Source organism: Columba livia, chromosome 2 (genome assembly GCF_036013475.1).
Source record: "Columba livia isolate bColLiv1 breed racing homer chromosome 2, bColLiv1.pat.W.v2, whole genome shotgun sequence".
Classification (NCBI taxonomy): Eukaryota; Metazoa; Chordata; class Aves; order Columbiformes; family Columbidae; genus Columba; species Columba livia.
In genome coordinates, this window is record NC_088603.1 from 74,708,244 (window position 1) to 74,728,945 (window position 20,702).

The following is a 20,702-nucleotide window of genomic DNA, read 5'->3' on the forward strand; positions in this document are numbered from 1 at the left end:
GGTTTGCTCACATTGACCACTATTGCTTCTTTGCTTCCTTCAGTACTGCCTGGAAACTCATTGTTTCCAAACAGTTTCCATGGAGCAGCCTTTCCTGAGATTCCTGGTCCAATTCTTCCTTCTCCTCCCATTCATAAGGCTGCATTCCTCAGTTAAAGGAAAATGAGATTACAAGTGGGGAAAATATTTAAAGTCTGCTTTCTTGTTCCTTTCTTCCATTCTTTTCCTTAAATATTCATATACATGTTTATTGCAATCTACACTGTCTTCTCAAATCACTTTTCATATTCACAAGGTGGTCCTCACAACACGTAGTTTCCTGTTTGAATTCTTTTGCTCCATTTTACCTTGTGAGCCATGAATATAACTCAAGGAAAACACATTTCTTATATTGTCCTTGACAGAAGCACAGGTTTCAATATTCTTCATGAAGATATTTTATTCAATTTAACCCCTCTCTCAACCAGATATTTTAAGGAGCAATGTACAGAAAGCAGCAACTACTCACATCAAATACCACTGAAGTCATGTCAGAATTTTTTTTTTTTTAATTACAAGCAAAGATCAAATGAGATCTAAAAGTTGCATTATATACTACAATTTGATAAAATTAGGTTCTGTTTAATGATAGTGGCAAGTAGACTTCGAAAGACATGAGATTTATTTATGGCATGGAGGTATTTAGTGTTAACAATACCTTAAATCAGACTATTTAGGACAGTGTCAGTTTGCACAACACACAATATGCATAGTATAGAAAACCATACGGTTGTCAAAACGTTCAGTCCTTCTGCTGAACTGGAACTTCTCATTAAGTGACTAGTAAACCTTCTTTAAGGCAAAATACTCCAACAATTTTTGCAAGGTGTACACTAAAGGTAATAATTTCAGCTTTCCAAATTATCGTCAATAATAAAGAATACAGTAAATCATCAGCAAATTTCCAAGAGCAATGTCTTTCCTCCAGAAAAAACAGGTGGTAGTTTCCCTGGGTCCAGAAATTCAGAAGATCCAAACATTCATTCTATCATCAGTAAGAACTGATCATGTCTAATTCGTGCTGTCATACAGGCTGTCCTCAAACCTTCACCTCCATCAGGCACTAGGAAACTCATAAGGAAACAGAAGTGGAGTACTTAAGATAACTGCCTCAAAAAAACCCCCACACTTCACTATTCTGCTACCTCAGTGTTTTCAACCTCACAGAGCTTTTTGCAGGTCCAACCACTTTCTAATGGCTACTGCCTAGATACGTGTAAACTGTATCAGCATTTCTACACAACAGAAGGCACCTTCCTGGACCCCTTCCATATTTTCCCCTCTTGGTAACTCACACACACACACAAGAGTATCTATACTTTGTGTCACATTTTCAGAGAAAGATTATAACTTTTCTTTCTAAGACAGAACAGTTAGCTAACATAAGCGGAAAAAAGGCAAGGTTACCTACCAAGGTTTTTTGTTTGTTGGTTTTAAATAACTAACCCTAAGTCAAGCAGAGCTTAAAAATAACTACATATTAACAATATTTAGGTTGAAGAAACTGAGATTCCCTTTTTGGTACTGGTGACCTTTCTCCACCAAACATACACCACAGACTAAAGGAAAAAAAAGATAAATATAGAAGAAAAGTCTTACTTCCTTCAATGTGAGCCTGTGGGTTCTTATAGAGATGTTCAATCCGGCCTGTATTAAAAGAACTAGACCGACGAACGATGCCATGCACCTGGAGATTGAACAAGGAAAAACACAAGATGAAAGTGGTAAACGTTAAGAGGAAAGCGTTCATCATCATCGTCGCTGTTTTCAGATACATGGGCCTAACCCTTATGTCAGATTAGAGCTTGTCTCTGTTCCTAAAGGAAGACATTTATCCCAATCGTAACAGAATACCTTGGAGATGAGCTCTGATGTTGTCTTATTTATTTTAGTACCCTCAAGTGGTTTCACCTTCTCCCTTGTTGACACCACTAGGAGTCCAAGTGTCACATACAACACAGAAAACACTGAATTGCCCTAGAACATCATCTCCTAGTGAGAGAGACTTGCCAGTATTACTGGAGTTGGAGAAGCAATATGTAAATCCCAAGATAATCCCTTCTCCCTGGTTGCAGAGAAGTCTTTCTGGAGCCAGAGATGATGGGCATGGAAAAAGTAGCAGCAGGAGACTGGGCTAGGGAAAGGAAAGAGTGGGCAGAGAGGAGAGATGGGAAGGAAAAGACAAGACAGGGAAAGAAGTGGCGGTAGCTGCAAAGCCCAAAGACATTTTAGAAAACAGCTGTTATTCACTTTTTGGAGTGTTGGGAGAACAGCCAGAACAGTCAGTGCTGTTTTGTGGACTTGATGAGTCAGTGTTTTCTAGTGAGTTATGAGACATGCAAGCAAACCTAAGGCTGAAACACAGGTTGAGAATTTCCTTTAACCAGCCACAATAAAAAAGGTGTTGAAAAAAACCCCACTGGTTCTGACTAGCATTAAAGAAAAGCCTATTTGTGTCTAGTACATTAGAGAAATTGTTCAAACATTGATCCCGTTTCCTCCTCATGTAAGATAGCCCCATGCATTCTGCCAAAATTCACGTTAGCTTAGGTTACCAGATACAGAAGTTGTGGTTGCACAAGTGAAATCAACCTTCAGCACTTGACTGTCCTCCACTTCTCCCTGCCCTTTATTTCTGGAAGTGATCCTTACACTTTAATGCATCCTACACTTGCTTGGGTTGGGCCATCGCTTCACTCTCACTTCATGTTAACTGGTACCTGCAAGAATATACCAGCAGGAAAAGAGAGGGCTTGGGGCTCTGTTTTGGTTTGGTTTTGTTTGGGGATTTTTCATTTACACATATCACAAGCTATAGATATTGACACAGAAAACACTTCTAATTCCATCTCAAGTCTGAAACTTAACTGAGTAAAAAGGTATGACAACCACAGTGAGACCAGTTTGTCACTTTAAGAATGAAAATTTGGTGGCAAGATCCCTAATAATAGTTGAATAGCTTCATCTTCATAACTTGCAAGTCAAATTTATGATGATAATTTCCCTCCATCCCAGCCACACAACAGGCTTACCATGTACTGTGTTCGAAAATCCAAATCCTAAACTTTTCAAAGCTGAATAAATATTTGCATTTTGAGAATCAATGGGGAACTGAGAAACATGGCCTTCCAAAAGAAATTTCCACCAAATAACGAATTTATGAAGACAAATTTTCAAAGTTATGTATTAAAAGCCCTATAAAAATAATTCCTTAGAGAATATGAGGATAATTGAAACAGACATAAAGTTTACAGAGAAACATTTTACAAAAAGACACTTCCATAACCACTTTCGAAAATATGCTGGAAATATTTTTGAGTACTCAAATGAACAGCTGTTTTGCTGAGGAAAAATTAGATTTTGCAGTTTTAAAGCATCAGGTAGCTGTGGAAGCTACCTGAAGTGCTCTACAACTCTTCTAGCATAATTAGATATTTTAGCTTAGCGTCTTGATGAGAGACTTCTTGAGCTCTCAATTATCTATCTCTGAATGAAGTCCTGCTGAAATTCAAGTTCACACAAATGGTTGACCAATAAGTTGAATCTTGCCAGCTTGAAGCTTGATGAAAGATGGTGCTTGCAAGACCTTTGTGTCAGCTGAATGGCTGTGAGACCATTTGACTAATGAGGTGTGATAAATGCAGTCACCCCAGGCCTTCAAAAAGATTCAGCAAACAAACAAATCCAGCATCCAGCAATAACAAGAAAACACGCAAACCCAGCTTCTTTTTCTTTTCTTTTTTTTTTTTTTTCTCTTTCTCCCACTCCTTTTTCTGGTATGCACACACAAGAGAAAGAAAACCTGCCAAATGCTTAATCCATGACAGCAATTTTACCATAAAAAACTTGATGAAAGGTACCTTTGTCTGCATGGGACAGGTGAAATGCAAACTTTGTGACAAGACAAAATGTGTGCAAACTGGTTAATCTAGTTAAGAATGTAAGATCATTGGATTTGTCACAGTAGGGTTTGATCTTTAAATAGATTGAAATTTTTTAAAAAAGTAAAATGAAACACCTTAGTTAGGAAGGCAATAAGTTATCTTGTGTACCCCTGTGTTCAGTTATTCAGAGACAGGTTTCTAACTGGGAACATAGGAAAGAATTTCAGCTAACAGGTGGAGAGTTGAGGAACAGAATAAAAAACCTCTACCCAATTATTGCAACCTTTCTATTGTGGAAATGGCTATATTTCATTTTAAATGTGGTTAGTTCCCACTTTCATTGTGGACTGGGAGAGAGCATGTGTTTTTGCCTTAACAGTTGCAGAAGCAAACACAATGATATCTCTCTTCCCCAAATGGAATGGAGAAACAGTAAAAATAATCCATTTACAACGCTCAGAAAACAACACCAATAAGCAGATCAATCAACAAAGCAGGAGAAAGGATGGAATAAGCAAGACAAGATTAACCATGTGCAAAAGCATGAAAAGCACAGACTGGCTGAGAAAAGACTTCTCACTAAGCTATGAAGCAGTATTACAACAGAAGTGATAAAATCCAATATTAGAACAAGCATTAGCTTTCACTAAAAACCCAGAAAATACTACACTGTGGGAAGACTAATTTGACCGTCCCTTTCCTTCCATTATCACACATTTTGGAAGCATCTTTCATGACTGAGAAGACAAACATTTTCACATATATGTGAAAACAGTTCAAAACCATCAAATCATACCATAATAATGTGATTGTTGCTTTGCCGGGCCGCAAAAGCATGATATTGCCAGGGAAAATTATGCAGCAAGCAGTAAGGAATCAGACTCCCTTTATTTTAAGGAAAAGGTAAATGAAAAGAATATAATTAATCCAAGAGAAGGGGTATAGTTTGGGGTTTGGGGTTTTGTGTTGGGTTCTTTTTTTGTTTGTTTTTTGTTTTTTTGGTGTTTTGTTTTGTTTTTTTAAACAGAGAAAGCAAAATGCAAGGTTTTCATTGCCGAAGTATAACTGCCAAAATAAAGGAGCCTTTAGTGTGGACAGAGAGAAGGGGAAAGAGAACAAACAAGAGAATCTTATTCCTCGATGTGGTACATTGCATCATAAATTATTCCCTAATTCCTTACAGTTTTGGCTCACACAGGTCACTGCTTATCTGAGTTGGCGGGAAACATGCAACGGAGCTATACCCTGAGGAGAAGAGGGAATCCACCAGTGGACATTAGATGATAAATAGTACAATAAGCTGGCATGATTACAGGCCATGTTGCACATTCCTCTCTGGAGTTTTGATTTGTTATCTAGGGCTGGAGTGGAAAACATACACAGAAAAGGACAGAAGCAGAGGAAGCCGGAGCTGCAGCATCCAAATGGCTCCATCAGCCTGCAGCCAGTCACCAAGTCACTCACCTCATAGCCTTTTTCCAGCAGGAACTCAGCCAAGTACGATCCATCCTGGGAAGAGTAAGATATAGGAAAATGTGTTAGAAACACAATGAAGGGGCCTGGGAGATTTGAACTGGTTAAGGTCTCAAAAAGGGAAGAAAAAAAATTTGCAGTGAGCTTACCAGGTAACAAGCATATACTTTGATTTCTCCAGATTTGTACACTGACCTAAAAATACTATAGATGCTTTTTAGTTGATTTTAGATTAAGAAGCAGTATATTTTAATATAACTTGCTTACAAATTCGTCTCTTGAATTTCTTCCCAAGTTCTATTATAAAGTGCCTCGGGACCTCATTCCAAAATATCCTAACCACAGTTATTGAATTTGAACTATTTTGGAGACAGGGAAGGAAAAACATTCTAGAAAAACTGGTGCAAGCTTGGCATACTGTGCAAACCAATGTGCCTCTGTAGCACTGTGTCACACTCACATCTCCCTTGCACATGCAGTCCTTCCACAAGCCTTCTGAAGCCAGCAGCAATTCTGCCTGCCTGACCAACTGAGTTTTCAAAAACATCTCTATATTTATACTACAAAATATGAGCCATTTTCACATTTTATATATCCTTGATGGTTGAGAGTTTAATTTTTTTGTTTGCTTGTTTTTGTGTGTATGTGGTGTGTGTTTGTTTTTTTTTCCGTCCTTCTTTTTAAACCCTTGTAAAACTTTAATGATTAAGCTCTCAAAAAGCAACTACTTCAAAATACAGGCTAGTGCATGTTTTTCTGAAGTAAGATAATTTTCCAAGCATCACTATTGACAGGATTATCAAATACAATAAGTGGTATTATCCTTATAAGTGCGTACACACAATCACAAACAGAACAAAATTTACCCCTCCAGAACTGTGCTCAATTATGAATTCAGTGAATATTATCAATGCCCAAAGATATTTGGCTGCATATTTTAACTGATATTTTTTAACTGGTTGTTCCTTTAATATGTCAGAGTACCCTACCAGAGTCAATTGACTTGCTACAGAAAGACCATAAAAACATGAGATGCTGCCTCTGTTATGTGGTTCTGTTCTGCTGTGGTCATGGCCAGAGACACATAAGTGCAAAACTAAACAGATGCCTCTTCGGTCCTCTTTTTAAAGGAATGTTTCTCCAAAGAAAAATCTCTCTCAACTCAGATCAAATGAGCTTTTCTTGTCTCAGACAGCCTAAGGAGAATAACATCAGAATGCACTAGGAGGCCCTAGAGCAGCAGGACTGCCAGTGGAGACCACTTACTGCATTGATGGTAAAATCATGCGCAAGTCTGTGCAAAATGACACGGTGTGAGTGTACGAGGGACATGTTGCTGGATGATTAAAACTGCAGCATTAGAAAAAAAATTCCTGACTTCAGGGTATGGATATTTCATAAAGTCTTACACAGCCTAGAAGAGCTTGAAATCAAGAAAGAAAGTCTTAGCTTACATACTTCTCCCACTACACGTATATGTGTGTTTTCACATAACTTTACAGTGCCATAATGCAACAGCCATCGGTCCATGACACCAGATGATGTGGAACATGACAAACCACGTGTGCCATGGGATCACTGGAACAGTATGTATTTCTTCACATCAAATGAAAAGAACAAGACTATCAAAAGCAGAAATTCAAAGAATATGCAATGTAAACTCTGGAGAAACATGGGGGCAAAGGCAGGGATGACAACTATCTTTAAGGTAGCGGTCAACATTTTCATTAGTAATTCCTCCAGCATTTAGCAGAGGTGGATCAGAGGAAAGAAAACTTCCCAATTGTCCTTGGTTGCTCAGTCCACAAAAATCAATCAATAAATAAATATGGGAGACCCACAGAGTGTAAAGGAGATGAAAAAAAGAAAGGCTGTGATTACTTAGGAAGCTGATGGGAAACAGACTTGACTAGGATTGAACCCTGTCAATAAGGTCTTGTTCTTCTCACCCAGGCCGTTGCTCAAACTTTCCAGTCACCCTGGAACATTTCAAACCAGCAGTGGCACTCACTTCCTCTGCACTTCCTTTCCAGGTCTATCAAGTGATAGGGCACGGCTTTACAATGAGTGGGAAACAGGCAGCAAGTGCGAAAGCTACTGGTTTCTGGCTCTAACACAGCATAGCTGATTTACTGTCTGGTAATCACACAATGCAGATTCATGCTGTCCTGCACTGCGATACTGTATCACAAACGGCCTCCAGGTTTCATGTTTCCCTTCCTTTTCAGTGCAGCAGCTGTCAATGCAAACAGCAATCAGAGTGTCAAAGAGTTTGCAGCTTGCAAGGATAGTACAGTTTCCATCTCTATCTAATTAGGTCAAGTAGTAAAGAATATTAAGTAAGTGCTATTACGTGATTTAAACATTTATCCATAGGAGATTGCATTACGAATATAAATTCTATTATCAAAGTTATTGATTTCCATTTATGCAACAAACAGAGCTTTCACGATTCAGGAATCACTAAACCAGGAAAGGAATATTAGAGGAACTGGGTGATTAGCAACAAATCTCAGTTTTTGTTAGGGTTAGTAGATTTTGCTGCCAACCATATCCAAATCCATTCCTGGTTTGTATCTGAGTAGGAACGGACCAGCACAAAGTGCATGACTTGGTCCCATCCACAAAACTGGAGATTGGGAGGCAGGGTCTTCCCTTTCATAAGAAATGTTTAGAGTCACCTTGATCCTATTTCACTGAGTGCTGTACTCCAAGACTATCAGTCTAAATCATGTTCTCCTTAATATTGAAAAACAACCAATAACATCTTAGGTGGTGGTGAGCACATGCAACCAGGAAGGCATTACTATGCCCAGAGCCCAATCTGATTATTGAGGTAGTTATAGGTACCCTACTCCCCAAAGTCAACCACAAAAGCAAGGTGAAAAAACACAGTCTATAAAGATTAGAGTGCTTGGTTACTTTGTTCCCTCCACTGGGAAATATGCTACTTTAGAAGAGCTGTCACATTTGAGACCTTATTTTAGCTAGGGTACAGTACCCAGATGCTGCTATTAAGGTTATAACAAATCAACAAAACCTCACAAGACAGAAGTAGGTCCTTTTGTCTGTGGCCAAAACACTAGTATTGAAAGATAATAGCCTATAAACTGCCTTTAAGTAGGATTGCAATAAGACCTGGCTCTTCATAGATATGTCAGATCAGCTTCAACAGTAAAAAGTTTAACAAGAATGATTAAATAAACCACCTCAGTTAAAACAGTTCCTCATCAGCACATGCTGACATATCAGACTTGAAGAATCACCATGCTATCTTCAGCCAAATAGTACTTTGAAAGCACATACGAAGAATGATACTTCAGCTGGCTTCCAAGACACAGCAGCAGGTTTCCAACTGCAGCTGCCTTACAATATGTCTGTAAAATTCCCAGACAAAAGAAAACAGCCTCATAAACTAGAGTGAGACAACTTTAGGATGCAATATTTTATATTTAATATAGTAGTTAATGTCAAGAACTTAAATAAGCTCTGACACACTATCAAAGAAAACCTTTTCCAACAGAGTGAAAGAAATTGAAACATAAGCAAGAGCTAGTCAGTATTTGCCACAAACATCTAGAACAAAAAAAAATATCAAGTTTGACTTGATCCATGAACAAAGAATCAGATGATTTATACAGAAAACTAAAACCAGTGAAATAGACTGTCTAACAATCCAAATCTCATTTATTTTGAACTGTTCTACACAAGGAAATTCCATTTGCAATGGACTAGTTTTGGATTTATATTGACACATGCACAGAAGGCTATAAAAGTAACTACAAATGCAAGACATCTTCATCCTCTTCCTTTGATATGGCCAGTTCCAACCTCCTTCCACAGAGGTCCTGGATTCAAGAACTAGATTATGTCCCACCTGAGCATTCATAATCTAGAGGACTCCCTCCTCGCCACAACTTCTTTCTGCTAATAAAGAGGAGTAGAAGAAAGTACTGGATGAAGAAACAAGGGAAAAAGAGATCAAGAGGAGAAGGAATAGGGTTATTTTTATTACTATTTCTACAACTCCAGGAGAAGGAAAGGAATTGCAGACCTAACACAAGTGATTTAATTGTATGAAGACTCTAACACAAAGCAGAAAGTGCTTTCATTACAGGGGAAAACACAAACATTTCAGAAGAAACTACCCCACAGTATGGTGGTAAAAATGAAATTCCTTACAAACACGCAATGTCAGGAAATCCCAAAGCCTTGCAAAGGATGGTGAGAAATTCTGCTGCAAGATCACTAAAGAAACTGTCCACCAACAGCCCAGCTCTCTAATTTCTGAAACAATGGAGCTGCTAATATCAATCAGAATGCCAAAGCTGACTCCTAGCCACAAGAAACACGGTCCCTCAAAAGCCACCACTTCATCAAATAACACAGCAGCTGAGAGGGCCTGACTACTGTGCCATCTCCCATACTCCTCCTGCCTGCCCATTTACAAATGGGTTAGCAATAAAACCAGAGAACATAAAACCAGAACACATCCGCCATCAGATACCCTGTCTGAGGGAGGTGTTGGTTTTCTATATTTTTATGATGGGCACGTATGATGAAATATCTGTCCATTTGCTACATGCTTATAGTTCTGCTCTGTATTTACATGTCACAAATACCAAGTTTTCTCACTTCACTATTCCTTTGGAAAAAAGTGCCGTAATTCTCCAAATATCACATGAAAGACCAAAGCTGGTTATACTTATAAAATTCAAAATCAGGTAAAGCTAGTGCCATGTCCTTACGAACAATACTACAAACATGAGCTCATGGAAGTTTATAGATGGTGTCAATTATCAAGGTAATTCATAGCAGTTCTGAATTCCTTTTGAACTACAAACTATAGCTGTGCGCTCTACTGAAGTTAAATTTTGATTGGTACAACTAACCTGTTTGGGGGATGGTGTGTGGAGAGAAGAGGAACACATTCAGCCATAGGACATGTTTTTCATTTTTAAAGGGATCTTTCTGCAATAACATCACCAACAATGCACTATCACTATTTTCCTTTAGCCTTGCTTGAATTAATAATCTATACATCCATTAAAATACTACTAATATAAGCAGAACCAGTGCCACTAGTAGCCTCGCACAATAAGTTGTTGATTCATCAAATTTTAAACTTTTGCATAGCTACAAGCTAATGTTATTACAGTAACATACTAAGCTGGAGTATGGTGACAGATCCTTTGAAGCAAGGTACACATGCCACTCTGATTTTAATAACAATTCACAATAACAACTATTCATTTGTTTGTAGCACTGCAAAATACCCTTCCTTCCTTCAAAAAAAAAAATTCTAGAGAATAATACAGTGTAATGTTATTTTTGCTGAAAAATGCATACTTCTAATCACTTCCAGTGATTTACAGAGGAAATCAGTAATTTTTTGCAGCTACTATAAACAGAACAGTGCTGCACTTTGTCTCAAGTCTTCAAGGCAATACTCGAGGTAAAGCATTAAATTGTCCATAAAAAATTCTCCATACTGAGAAAAGGAAGAATTATGAACTCTGAAGTATTTTACTGATTTATTAAAGCTGCCACCCTCCAAATGCAGTAGTTATTTTGCTATTTTGATTTGTATTCTGGCCAAGTTAGAATACGAAAACAAGTGTCCTTTTGTTCCTGCGGTCAAAAGTCAAAAGGCAATAAATGTAAAAAAAAAAAAAAAAAAAAAAAAAAATATATATATATATATATATATAAAAAAAAATCTTTCTTTGTTTTAAAACATTACCCACTTATTTGAAGGGGTTTTGTAATGCATTAACTGTAGTACAACAAAAAATAATCAGGAGAAAAAGTTATCATTAGCAACAACAACAACTTTCTAATTACATTACACAGTTCTTTTTGCAATTACAGAATCACAGAATCGACTGGGTTGGAAAAGACCTCAGAGATCATCGAGTCCAACCCTTGGTCCAACTTCAGTCCGTTTACTAGATCATGGCACTAAGTGCCATGTCCAATCTCAGTTTAAAAACCTCCAGGGATGGCGAGTCCACTACCTCCCTGGGCAGGCCATTCCAATGCCTGACCACACTCTCTGTAAAGAATTTCTTTCTAATATCCAGCCTAAATTTCCCCTGGCAGAGTTTAAGCCCATGCCCCCTTGTCCTATTGCCAACTGCCTGGGAGAAGAGACCAATCCCCACCTGGCTATAAATTAAGAGGTTTGTTTTTTGTTTTTTTTTTTAAAGTAAAAGAACAGTTGCTTTGGAAAAGTGAATCACCCTGTTATTTCCTAATCTGTGCTCCATCTGACCTCACACACTATTCCAGTGGTAAACTATTAAGTTATATTAAGAGCTGCAACTGCAGTTATGGACAAGAGCAACAAGTTTTTCTTCCTCCAGTTATGTTTTCCCAAAACAACATTATTCTCATCATCAATATTTAAAGCTATTCTGTGAACATCAACACAGACACTTCGTCTAAAGGACAAATCTCTGCATCACTCTAAAACCAACAGAAACAGAATAAACGCTTGTAACTCAAATGTGCTCCTTACCATTAGGAGAGGCAACCAGTTAGGAGTTTTTGCTTAATTTTAGCCAACAACAGCAAGGTATGTCCGTGCAATGCTGCTGATTTTTTTAGTGTTGATATTTAAAATTATAAAAATCTTAAGCCTAAAACACATGATATTCTAAAATAATAAAACAGCTTGTGTCTATCACACACACAACACACCCTCCTCCCCCCCAAAAAAATCTCAGCTTGGGAAAAACAAGTTACATCATCAAACTGAGCATACTAAGGTTTTTTCCTGATTGCAGGAACCTGTGACAATGTGTTAATTCCAACTATGCTTACCACAAATTTCCCAGTGATGACAATCAGGTGCTTGATTTTACAGAAAATAATAAAAATAATGCCCCTAAACTCTCAGGCTGTGTGCTCAAACATTCAGACACTCAAAATAACTACTGGTTTTCAGATGTGTCCAAAGAACTATTTTTATAAGGAGGAAAAGTATCAGTAGAAAGTTTTTGAAGATTTTAAAGAACAATTTTTTTCTGAATTGATGCTATAACCCATAATACATTACTTTTTTCTTCAAATATGCATGCCTGCAGTATACTAATATAAAACAAACCAGTTGTGAACTCCGAATTTGAGAGAAACCTAGCTATATTTTTCTGTCTTACTGATGAAACCACAGGGGTCAGAGGAATGTGTCTACAAACATGGAAATGGAAATGCTACAGACAACAGTCCACAAGAAAACTAAAACCTCTACTTATAGTGTTTGTAATGGGAAATCCATAACAGTTTCAAAACCCACAAGATGATTGTTTTGCCCATCCCTATTTCCTCCTGCTTTCAAAAAGCTACTGGTGTCAGACATTCTTTCACGTTTCCAAAATAATAACAGCAGCTCCAATCATCAGCAGCTGTGAGCATTTTGGACATGCCCATCCTTAAGTACTCAGACCAACCCATCAGCCAACTAACACCACTACGACTTGCTCAGGGGGAAACCCTCAATCTGCAACAAATGCAAACTAACCCCAAATACTAGGCAGTGGAAACCCAAACATGCAGAACCTGCTTGCACAGGACTAAGCTGCAGGACATTCTCACGAAAGAGCAATTTTGACCTCAAAATTTGAAAGTTCAGAGTTGTCACAGTAAAAAACCTTAAAGCCCAGAAATGGTTTTGGAAGAAATACAGTGCCTGTTACGCATAAGACAGATTAGTAATTGTGTGAAGTGACACCAGGAAGAAAATATGAAATCTTAGCACGCCATCTTTACCTTTAACATCCTAGAGAGGAAACCCAAAACAAAAGCAGTAAGATGACCATTACTGTAACTGGGGTGGCCACCTGAACTTATGACCATAGCTCAACACACATCCTACCAGAAATAATGGACCCACCTCACTCCCAGACAGAACTGCTGATGAGGTTAAAGCTGCTTTCAACCATTGTAGTGCCAGCCACTCACACTGATGTTCGGCACTTTCTACCGTACTATGCACTGTCTAAGTTTGTTACTTTAGGTTTAGCCCAATCTGTTGTTTCCTAACAGGGCATAAGGTCAGTTATTTGCGAGAAAGCAAAATAAACATCACACTTGCTATCTTGCTTGCATGAGACCAAAGTCTAAGGAAGGGGAGGTAAATGAGTGTAGACAGCGGAAAAGGTTTTTAATTAATTCTTTTGTACTCAGATTTACAAATGGATGTAACAATTTAGTCCAAAATATTATTCGTTTACAAAGAAACACACAAGCAGAAAGCAAGCTGTTGGAGTAGAGAAGCAACATGCAGTAAGACAACTTTTATTTTTAAAAATGTTTGCATGGCTAGAAATTTGAAAATGCAGTCAGGAATGCTTGATTGGTATGTCAAAGATTTATCAGCTCTCAGTCTTGCAATATTTGCTTGGGTGGAAGAAAAGCACTTACGCTGTAATGAGATTGTCTGCAAGCCATAAGAGCAACCACTTTATTTCACAGACTTTTGAAGATCTAGATCACTACTCTCAGGTATTGCTTCTCCTAGACAGCATGGTGGGAGCCCAGTTTCTGCTGGTCTGGCATTTACTGAAGCACAAATAGATTTTTCAGGGATACAATTAAAAAAAAAAAAAAAAAAAAGCAAACAGAAAAATCCATAAACCACAACACCAAAACCCTATCACAGCAATAAGCTTCCTGATATTTTGCAATGATATAGAAAAGGAAATATCCAATTGAAGTTTCAAAATAAATAAGAAAACCCCCACAGAAATCCCTAAGCTAAACTCTTGTGAAAGAATATCAATACTTGGACAAAAATGTTACATTTTAAATGACTGTCTTTACTTCGCTATTTGTATCATCTTTTGTTTGCGAGAAACTAACAGAAGAGTAACAGGAGAGAAATGTAACAGGACGGCTCTTCAGAGTTTTTCCCTAATGCTCACTCTACACACATGTAACAGAAGCATGTTATGTTTTTAAAGTCCTAAATGCAAAAACCTACAAGTCAATTTGCTGAAAAAGAGCAAAATGATAGGAAACCTAAGGTGAGTTCTTCCTATGCCTTCTAAAACACTGTCCTCACAAAAAAAAAAAAAAAAAATCTAGAGAAACAACTAGCAAAGTCAAAGACACACAGTCTACAAAGATTTTAATACAATGATTTTACTCAACTTTTCCAAAGATAACATTTGCCAGAAATCCATGTTTTGCAATACGTTTTTCTTATGCCAAGAAGCGGCTTCACATTTTGTTGCATATTTTTAAGTGAGAGTAAATATGCTTCAAAAGTGGGGGTTTTTGTGGTTTTTTTTGGTGGGTTGACTATTCTTTTTTTTACAGTCTGGGATTTATTTTTTTAAATACACAATGTATGTTCTATAGTATAACTGTAAATAAAGTAAATACATGGACCCTTTGGTAAAACCTGATTGAATTAACAGAACTATTAATTCAGACAGTGTCTACCTTTCTCTCTAAGCAAAAACAACTGTTAGTGGAGATGCTTAACTACATAATAAATGAACTCATGTTCAAAACATTTAAGTATGTATCGACTCAAATTGGATATTAGACCAAATACCTCTGTTCCACGTGGCTGCTCTTGCTAATCAAGTGCTCCAATGCCACATGGACTGAGCTTCCTGGTGGCAAGAAGCCAAGCAGGATAAGGATTATCTAGGTGATAGCAAAAGGATGCAATGTTTTTTCAGAGAAGGTTGCAGAAGGTCATCCTTATATTTACAGATACCATACAATGCCTTGTGTACCAAACTTCACAGCTTTCCCTCATCAGCTTTGAAAGGGGAAAAAAAAAATTCACCCGGTTTCATCAATTGCCAAGGTTCTTGTCTAAGGGGAACTAGAAAGGGAAGGCAAGCGATCACGTTTGCTTATCTTAACCGTCAGGAACAGGATTTGGAATAGACGACTACTACAAAACCGACAGAAAAATACCCATTCCTTCAATTCATACAGTATTAATAATCACCTGCAGTTTGAGTTAGCAATAACCCCTTGTATCACCCTCAAGCGAAGTTATCAAAAGAATTCTTTCAGCTAGCTAGCTTTCATGAACAGCTTCCTAATTAAGATTAGGACAGAGACAGATCAAGGTAAAGCAACCGTATAGTTTAAATATTTCCACATCAGTTCTGTTCCAGTGAATTATGCAGTTTTGCATTGATCTCTGAGAACAGAAAAACTATTTAAAACTTTCACAAAGAAGCCTTTAAAAAACATCATTAAAGAGCTTGTCACAAACATTTCTTACTTTAACTTCTTTCATTTGCTGTTGCATAAAACCTGAAGCTAGTCAAATTTAACCAACTTTACAAGCTGTGGAGACTCTGAGTACATAGGACACATTCTAGTCATTTTTGTCTGTATTAATAATAATTTTCTCTAATCTCAAGGTTTCTTTGCAGTTTGTTTGAATCGCTTTTGCCCTAGGAACCACAGGAAATACTATGGAAACCTCCATGTCTCTCTCACTTTGCAAACTGTTCTGTTACATTTATTCCTGGTTATGTTAATAACAGCTTACCAAAGCCAAACACCACAGTCTCACAATCCTAGTCATTTCAAACTTATAAAATCTTTAATTGCCAAGGGACATGAGGGTACTCTTTTAACTGAACAAACAGCAGTTTCTGCAAAAAAAAAAGCAAATTTGAAGAAAATAGTATCTAGTTTTTATTACAAACATCACTGCCACTTAAAAATTACAATATCCTTTTTTTTTTTTTTAAGAAACACTTAAAGCTTCCATAGCAGGCACAGGAAGAGAACTTTTGGGTTTGTTAAACATCAAATGTAAATATAACAGCAAAGTGAAAGAGGGTCTCATTTTCAGAAACATGAGGATTCAAAACAGCCATTTTCTTTGAGCAATACACTAAGCCCCCAAGGAGATTATCAGATATGTGTATACAAAAGCAGTTCCTAAAATGAAGTACATGGGTCCTCCTTTTAATGCTATTAAGAATCACAGATTAACATCACTATGCAGCTCATTATTTGGAATAGTCTTCATGTTTCATATTTGCAGGTTCACCTGCCATCTGGCTTTTGGCTGGGCTAAGCAAACACCTCCAGCAAATAAGTACAACAGACAGAAGTCAAGAACTTGCACCTTATACCTTACGAATCTTCTTATTTATGCATTGAATCACTACAATATGCTCAACGTAGACAGAAGAAGGAAGTTTCCATACTGAACTACATCACACATGGAAAATCAATTTGAGCAGCTCTTAAAGAGTTCTTTATCACTATATCAACTAAGCTACCTGGCAAACCATTTGTCATTTCCTTTTGCCTCATTCCAAGAGAAGGGGCATCATACATTTTCCTCTCATTATTCCCCTTGAGGGTTATCCATTATTTAGAAAGCTTGAAGAGGCATCATAATAGGACTGTTACTTAGGAACCTGATTATATGACCTGTGCCCTGATCAAACTATAATACACAGTACTCTTTAGATAACCGTCCTCAGTCTTTAGGGGCTGATTGCATTTATTTAGAGCATCTGGAAATACACTGAACAATGTCTCGAGGGTGTTAGTGAATGTTTTTGTACTAGTGAACATGCCGACAAGCAGTAGGTATATGCCACCAGACAGTTAGCTTAACTATTCTACTCTATCCTCACGGAGAACTCTGCTTAAATGCACCAACAGGCATTTTGAAGGAAGTTATTTGATTTATCGCAACCCAGAAAGAAGTCTACAACAAATTGCTGTGAGATGATGCTAAAACTCCACCTTCAGGATCCAAGGCATCACAGCTACACCCCTTCCCTCCCTCTCAGAGGGCAGTCGTGCTGCCTGATGCACAGCACTACATCTCATTCACTCAGACTTGCGATTGGTACTACAGTCATCTATGCCATCTGCTGTGTACAGACCATCTACAGATGCAGGCAGTCCTCCAGCTACACACATGCTGCTTCCATAGCAGAATTCCAATTAAAAATTGTGGCTTCAGGTTTGCACATCTTGTTTGTCAATATTGCTTTGTTTCTCCAAAACCAGCTTGGCAAACTGACAGGCTAGAAGGATGCAAGCAAGTGCAAAACTGCTCCTTTTGGCTGGATGTCTACACAGCAGTCAGCCACACGTTGCAATTCAAGCACTCTGTGCATGTCTGGATGACCTGTGATGGGAATATGAGTTTTTCTAGATGTTTTAGAAAGTTTGCTTGTTTCTAAAGATGATAATAGTTCTAGATTCACAGGGAGAATATTCTGCTTTTTTTTCCAGACATTTCTACTTTATTCAATATGTTGGTTTACATGAAGGGATGTACAAACTTGAAAGAAAATTTTTCCAGGTATTACTCACATACTTCTGTCGGACAAGCTCAACCTGGGCAAACTAACTTAGCCAGCAAGTGACTACAGATTACATCAGAAGATAAAAAGGGGGGATCCCAGGGAAGGGGTTGTTGTGGTTTAACCCAAGCTAGCAATACAATCATGATAGGTGCTCTCTCACTCACAAACCCACCCCCACCAATAGGGGAGAAAAATCAAAAGGGAAGGGAGAAACTTGGATTAAGATAAACACAGTTTAATAAAATAACAAAATACTAATACACTGCTAGTATATATATAAAATAGAAATAAAAAATACTCAAAGCAATTCCCCATGAACACACTGAGAAGTCAGTCCCAGGAAAGCAGCACGCGGTGCCCAACAGCGATAAAGAGGAAAAAGGCAGAAAGGCTCAGAGGCCTCTGCAAAATGGTAAAAGCCGGACTAAATGTCCCGCACGAAAAACTCCCCCAGCTACAACAAAAAAGAGCGAAGAGAAGAACGGAAGAGCGAACCAGAGGGCCCCACTCTTAAGTCTGAAGAATGACGCTAATAGGATGGAATACTCTTATTGATCAGTCTGGATGTCAATCAAGCTCTGCCCCGCTTCCTCAATATCTCACACCTGTGGGCAGAGCACTCAGAGCATCCTTGGCTCTCAGACCAGAGCAATTAAAAACATTAACTCTGTGCTGGGGTGTTTTCTCTTGTTCTCAAACTAAGTCCAAATAATATGAAAAATAAAGGTTTCTAATTGCATGAAGAAAATTAACCCATTTTCAGTCAAACCAGCACAGGAGTGTACAAGGACAGGCAGGCAAGGAGGGATGCTCATCCTGCTGAAGTACAACAGAAGAATTTCTTCAGAATTACTGGGATGGGACCAGCAAAGGTTGAGCTTGTTACTCTCCCGCTGACATGTAGGAAAGGTAAAATAGCGAGTTGCAGTGAGAGGAGTTGTGCAGCTCTATTCAGATGGTGAATGTTATGTTTTCCCAAAACTATTGTCACATTTTAATTTTATTCTGCTACTTTTCTGAAATTGAAAGTATTTCCCCAAAAACGCTGGTAGCAGATATCTATTTACTCATTGTTACTGCACTGGATTCTACAAGGATGTCAAGCTGTATTTTTCTCCATGCACTAATGCTTACAGACACATGGTACATGCAATAAGCTTGCATGTAGTCAGTAAAAAGCATTTCACATTATCTTGCATAAGAAGTTTTCTTAGTAGTTTGTTTACATAAATGCAATAGCTGGGCAGAGCAACAGCTCTTGAACAGTACCAGGGATCATTTGTGCACAAACACTTCATGCACGGGGTCAAATGCACTTCTAATTTATAACAACTCAGTTTTCATTCAAAGACACACAAAAACACATGGATATATTCCTCACTGGAATATATCACTTGACAGCTTAGTTATTTTATGCTTCATTGACGCAGAATCCCAATGACTGTATTAGCATCATGCTGCTTCCTTCCCCCTTTCTTGAAAGCTAGTAATTTGTAAATGGTCACTTCCTTTATATTTAACTTGACATCAAATGGGCAGAAATTCACCACAGTGAAACTCATTGGTCCTAATGACATTTTGTGGAAGGTGGTCAGGAACCAAGATGGAGCACAGGGACTGGCAGTCCCAGTTGTCTAAACGAAAAATGAACAGTATACTAGTAACTTGTGCACTCTGTTTTACAATCTACAAGTAATCATGCTTTCCTTAAGTCTTACAAGTTAATAACAAGGTTAATAACATTGTTGTAAGACAGTTCTTTACCTTTTTTGATCTATGTTTATTTACAGCTTGAGGAAAATCCTAATAAAAACGCATCTGCAATGTAACTGGCTAGACTAGTAGTGCAAGATACCAAAAGGAATCCTCTTTCTTCCACTTCTAATGCACAGCAAGGCTGAGTAAAACAAATTACTCTTGCTGATGTCATGCAGATAAAGTGCAAATTGCAAAGTCATTTCCATAATTTTTGTGTCATTCTCTAGAAAAGACCTAAACCTCTGAAGATGTTGTAAAAAGAGGGAAAGATTTAGTTGCACTGTCCCTTGAGTTTAAAACATGCAAAGAACAGCCCTATGGGGCCTCAACTTTTGCCTCTGCCATGATTTGTGTTTGATCTTACCCAAGCAACTTAAATTTGGTTTTAAGCCTTCCTTTTTGTCATAAGCATAAGAGTAAAACATAACTTTGCTTAAAACACACGCTCAAATATTATAGCAGTATATGCAAATATTCCTGAAAACAGGTTTCAGGAAAGAAGACTGATTAGCACATGTATACAAGCATGTGTCCCAGCAGAAGCTCTTAGGGAAATTTTGTTAGAAGTGGGAAAGGAGGGAAGTTTGGGGTTTTTTTGTTTGTTTGTTTGTTTTTTTAATGCAGAAATAACAATAAGTGGCACATTCAGATGTGTTCTTACAGAATCAGAATGAACACACTGATGTTAAGATTGCTAGAAACAGTATAGTGGTTGCACCAATATAATTTGAATTTAATAGATTTGCTGAAATCAAGAAGAAAAGCTTCACTAAAAAATGAAGAGGCTATTAAGGTAACATAAACCTTACCAGCCTCTATTGGATTCATCCTCCATGGCTCGTTCAAGGATTATTCAGCTAACTGACCCTTGACAGTGTTTTGTGTGAGCATTTTTAATTAATTCAATTTTAACAAATGATTTTACTGACACTAATAATATTTTATAGATAGAGCGTGGAAACAAAGACAGACCTATGGGGTAACCGAGTCAGGGAGCAGTACTAAATCAACCAAAAGGCTCGGAAAGAAACCTTCAGCTTCCCTGTCAGCAATCCTTGAGTACATTGTAGAACAGCTGGCAAGACTTTCTATTGCATCTCATCACTTCTTTCTCTGGCCTTCACCTTCATAAAATTATTTCCTCTTGATATCATCGGACACACAATAACTGGGCTAAAAAACTAAGCTTGCTGTCTAAACGAATCCTCCCACCGCTTTTCTCCATCTGTAG

General features: G+C 37.8%; 1 protein-coding gene across 5 annotated transcripts in view; it reads right to left on the reverse strand.

The window, feature by feature from the left end:
• The window catches only part of GMDS (GDP-mannose 4,6-dehydratase), a 419,817-nt gene that overhangs the window by 346,826 nt on the left and 52,289 nt on the right, over positions 1–20,702 (reverse strand). For all 5 annotated transcript variants that reach the window (XM_065052533.1, XM_065052536.1, XM_065052532.1 and 2 more), the window contains 2 exons: positions 5,388–5,432; positions 1,639–1,726 (listed from right to left, as the gene is read on the reverse strand). In XM_065052533.1, the coding sequence (XP_064908605.1) occupies positions 1,639–1,726; positions 5,388–5,432 (133 nt within the window). The remainder of the gene's footprint in view (positions 1–1,638; positions 1,727–5,387; positions 5,433–20,702) is intronic.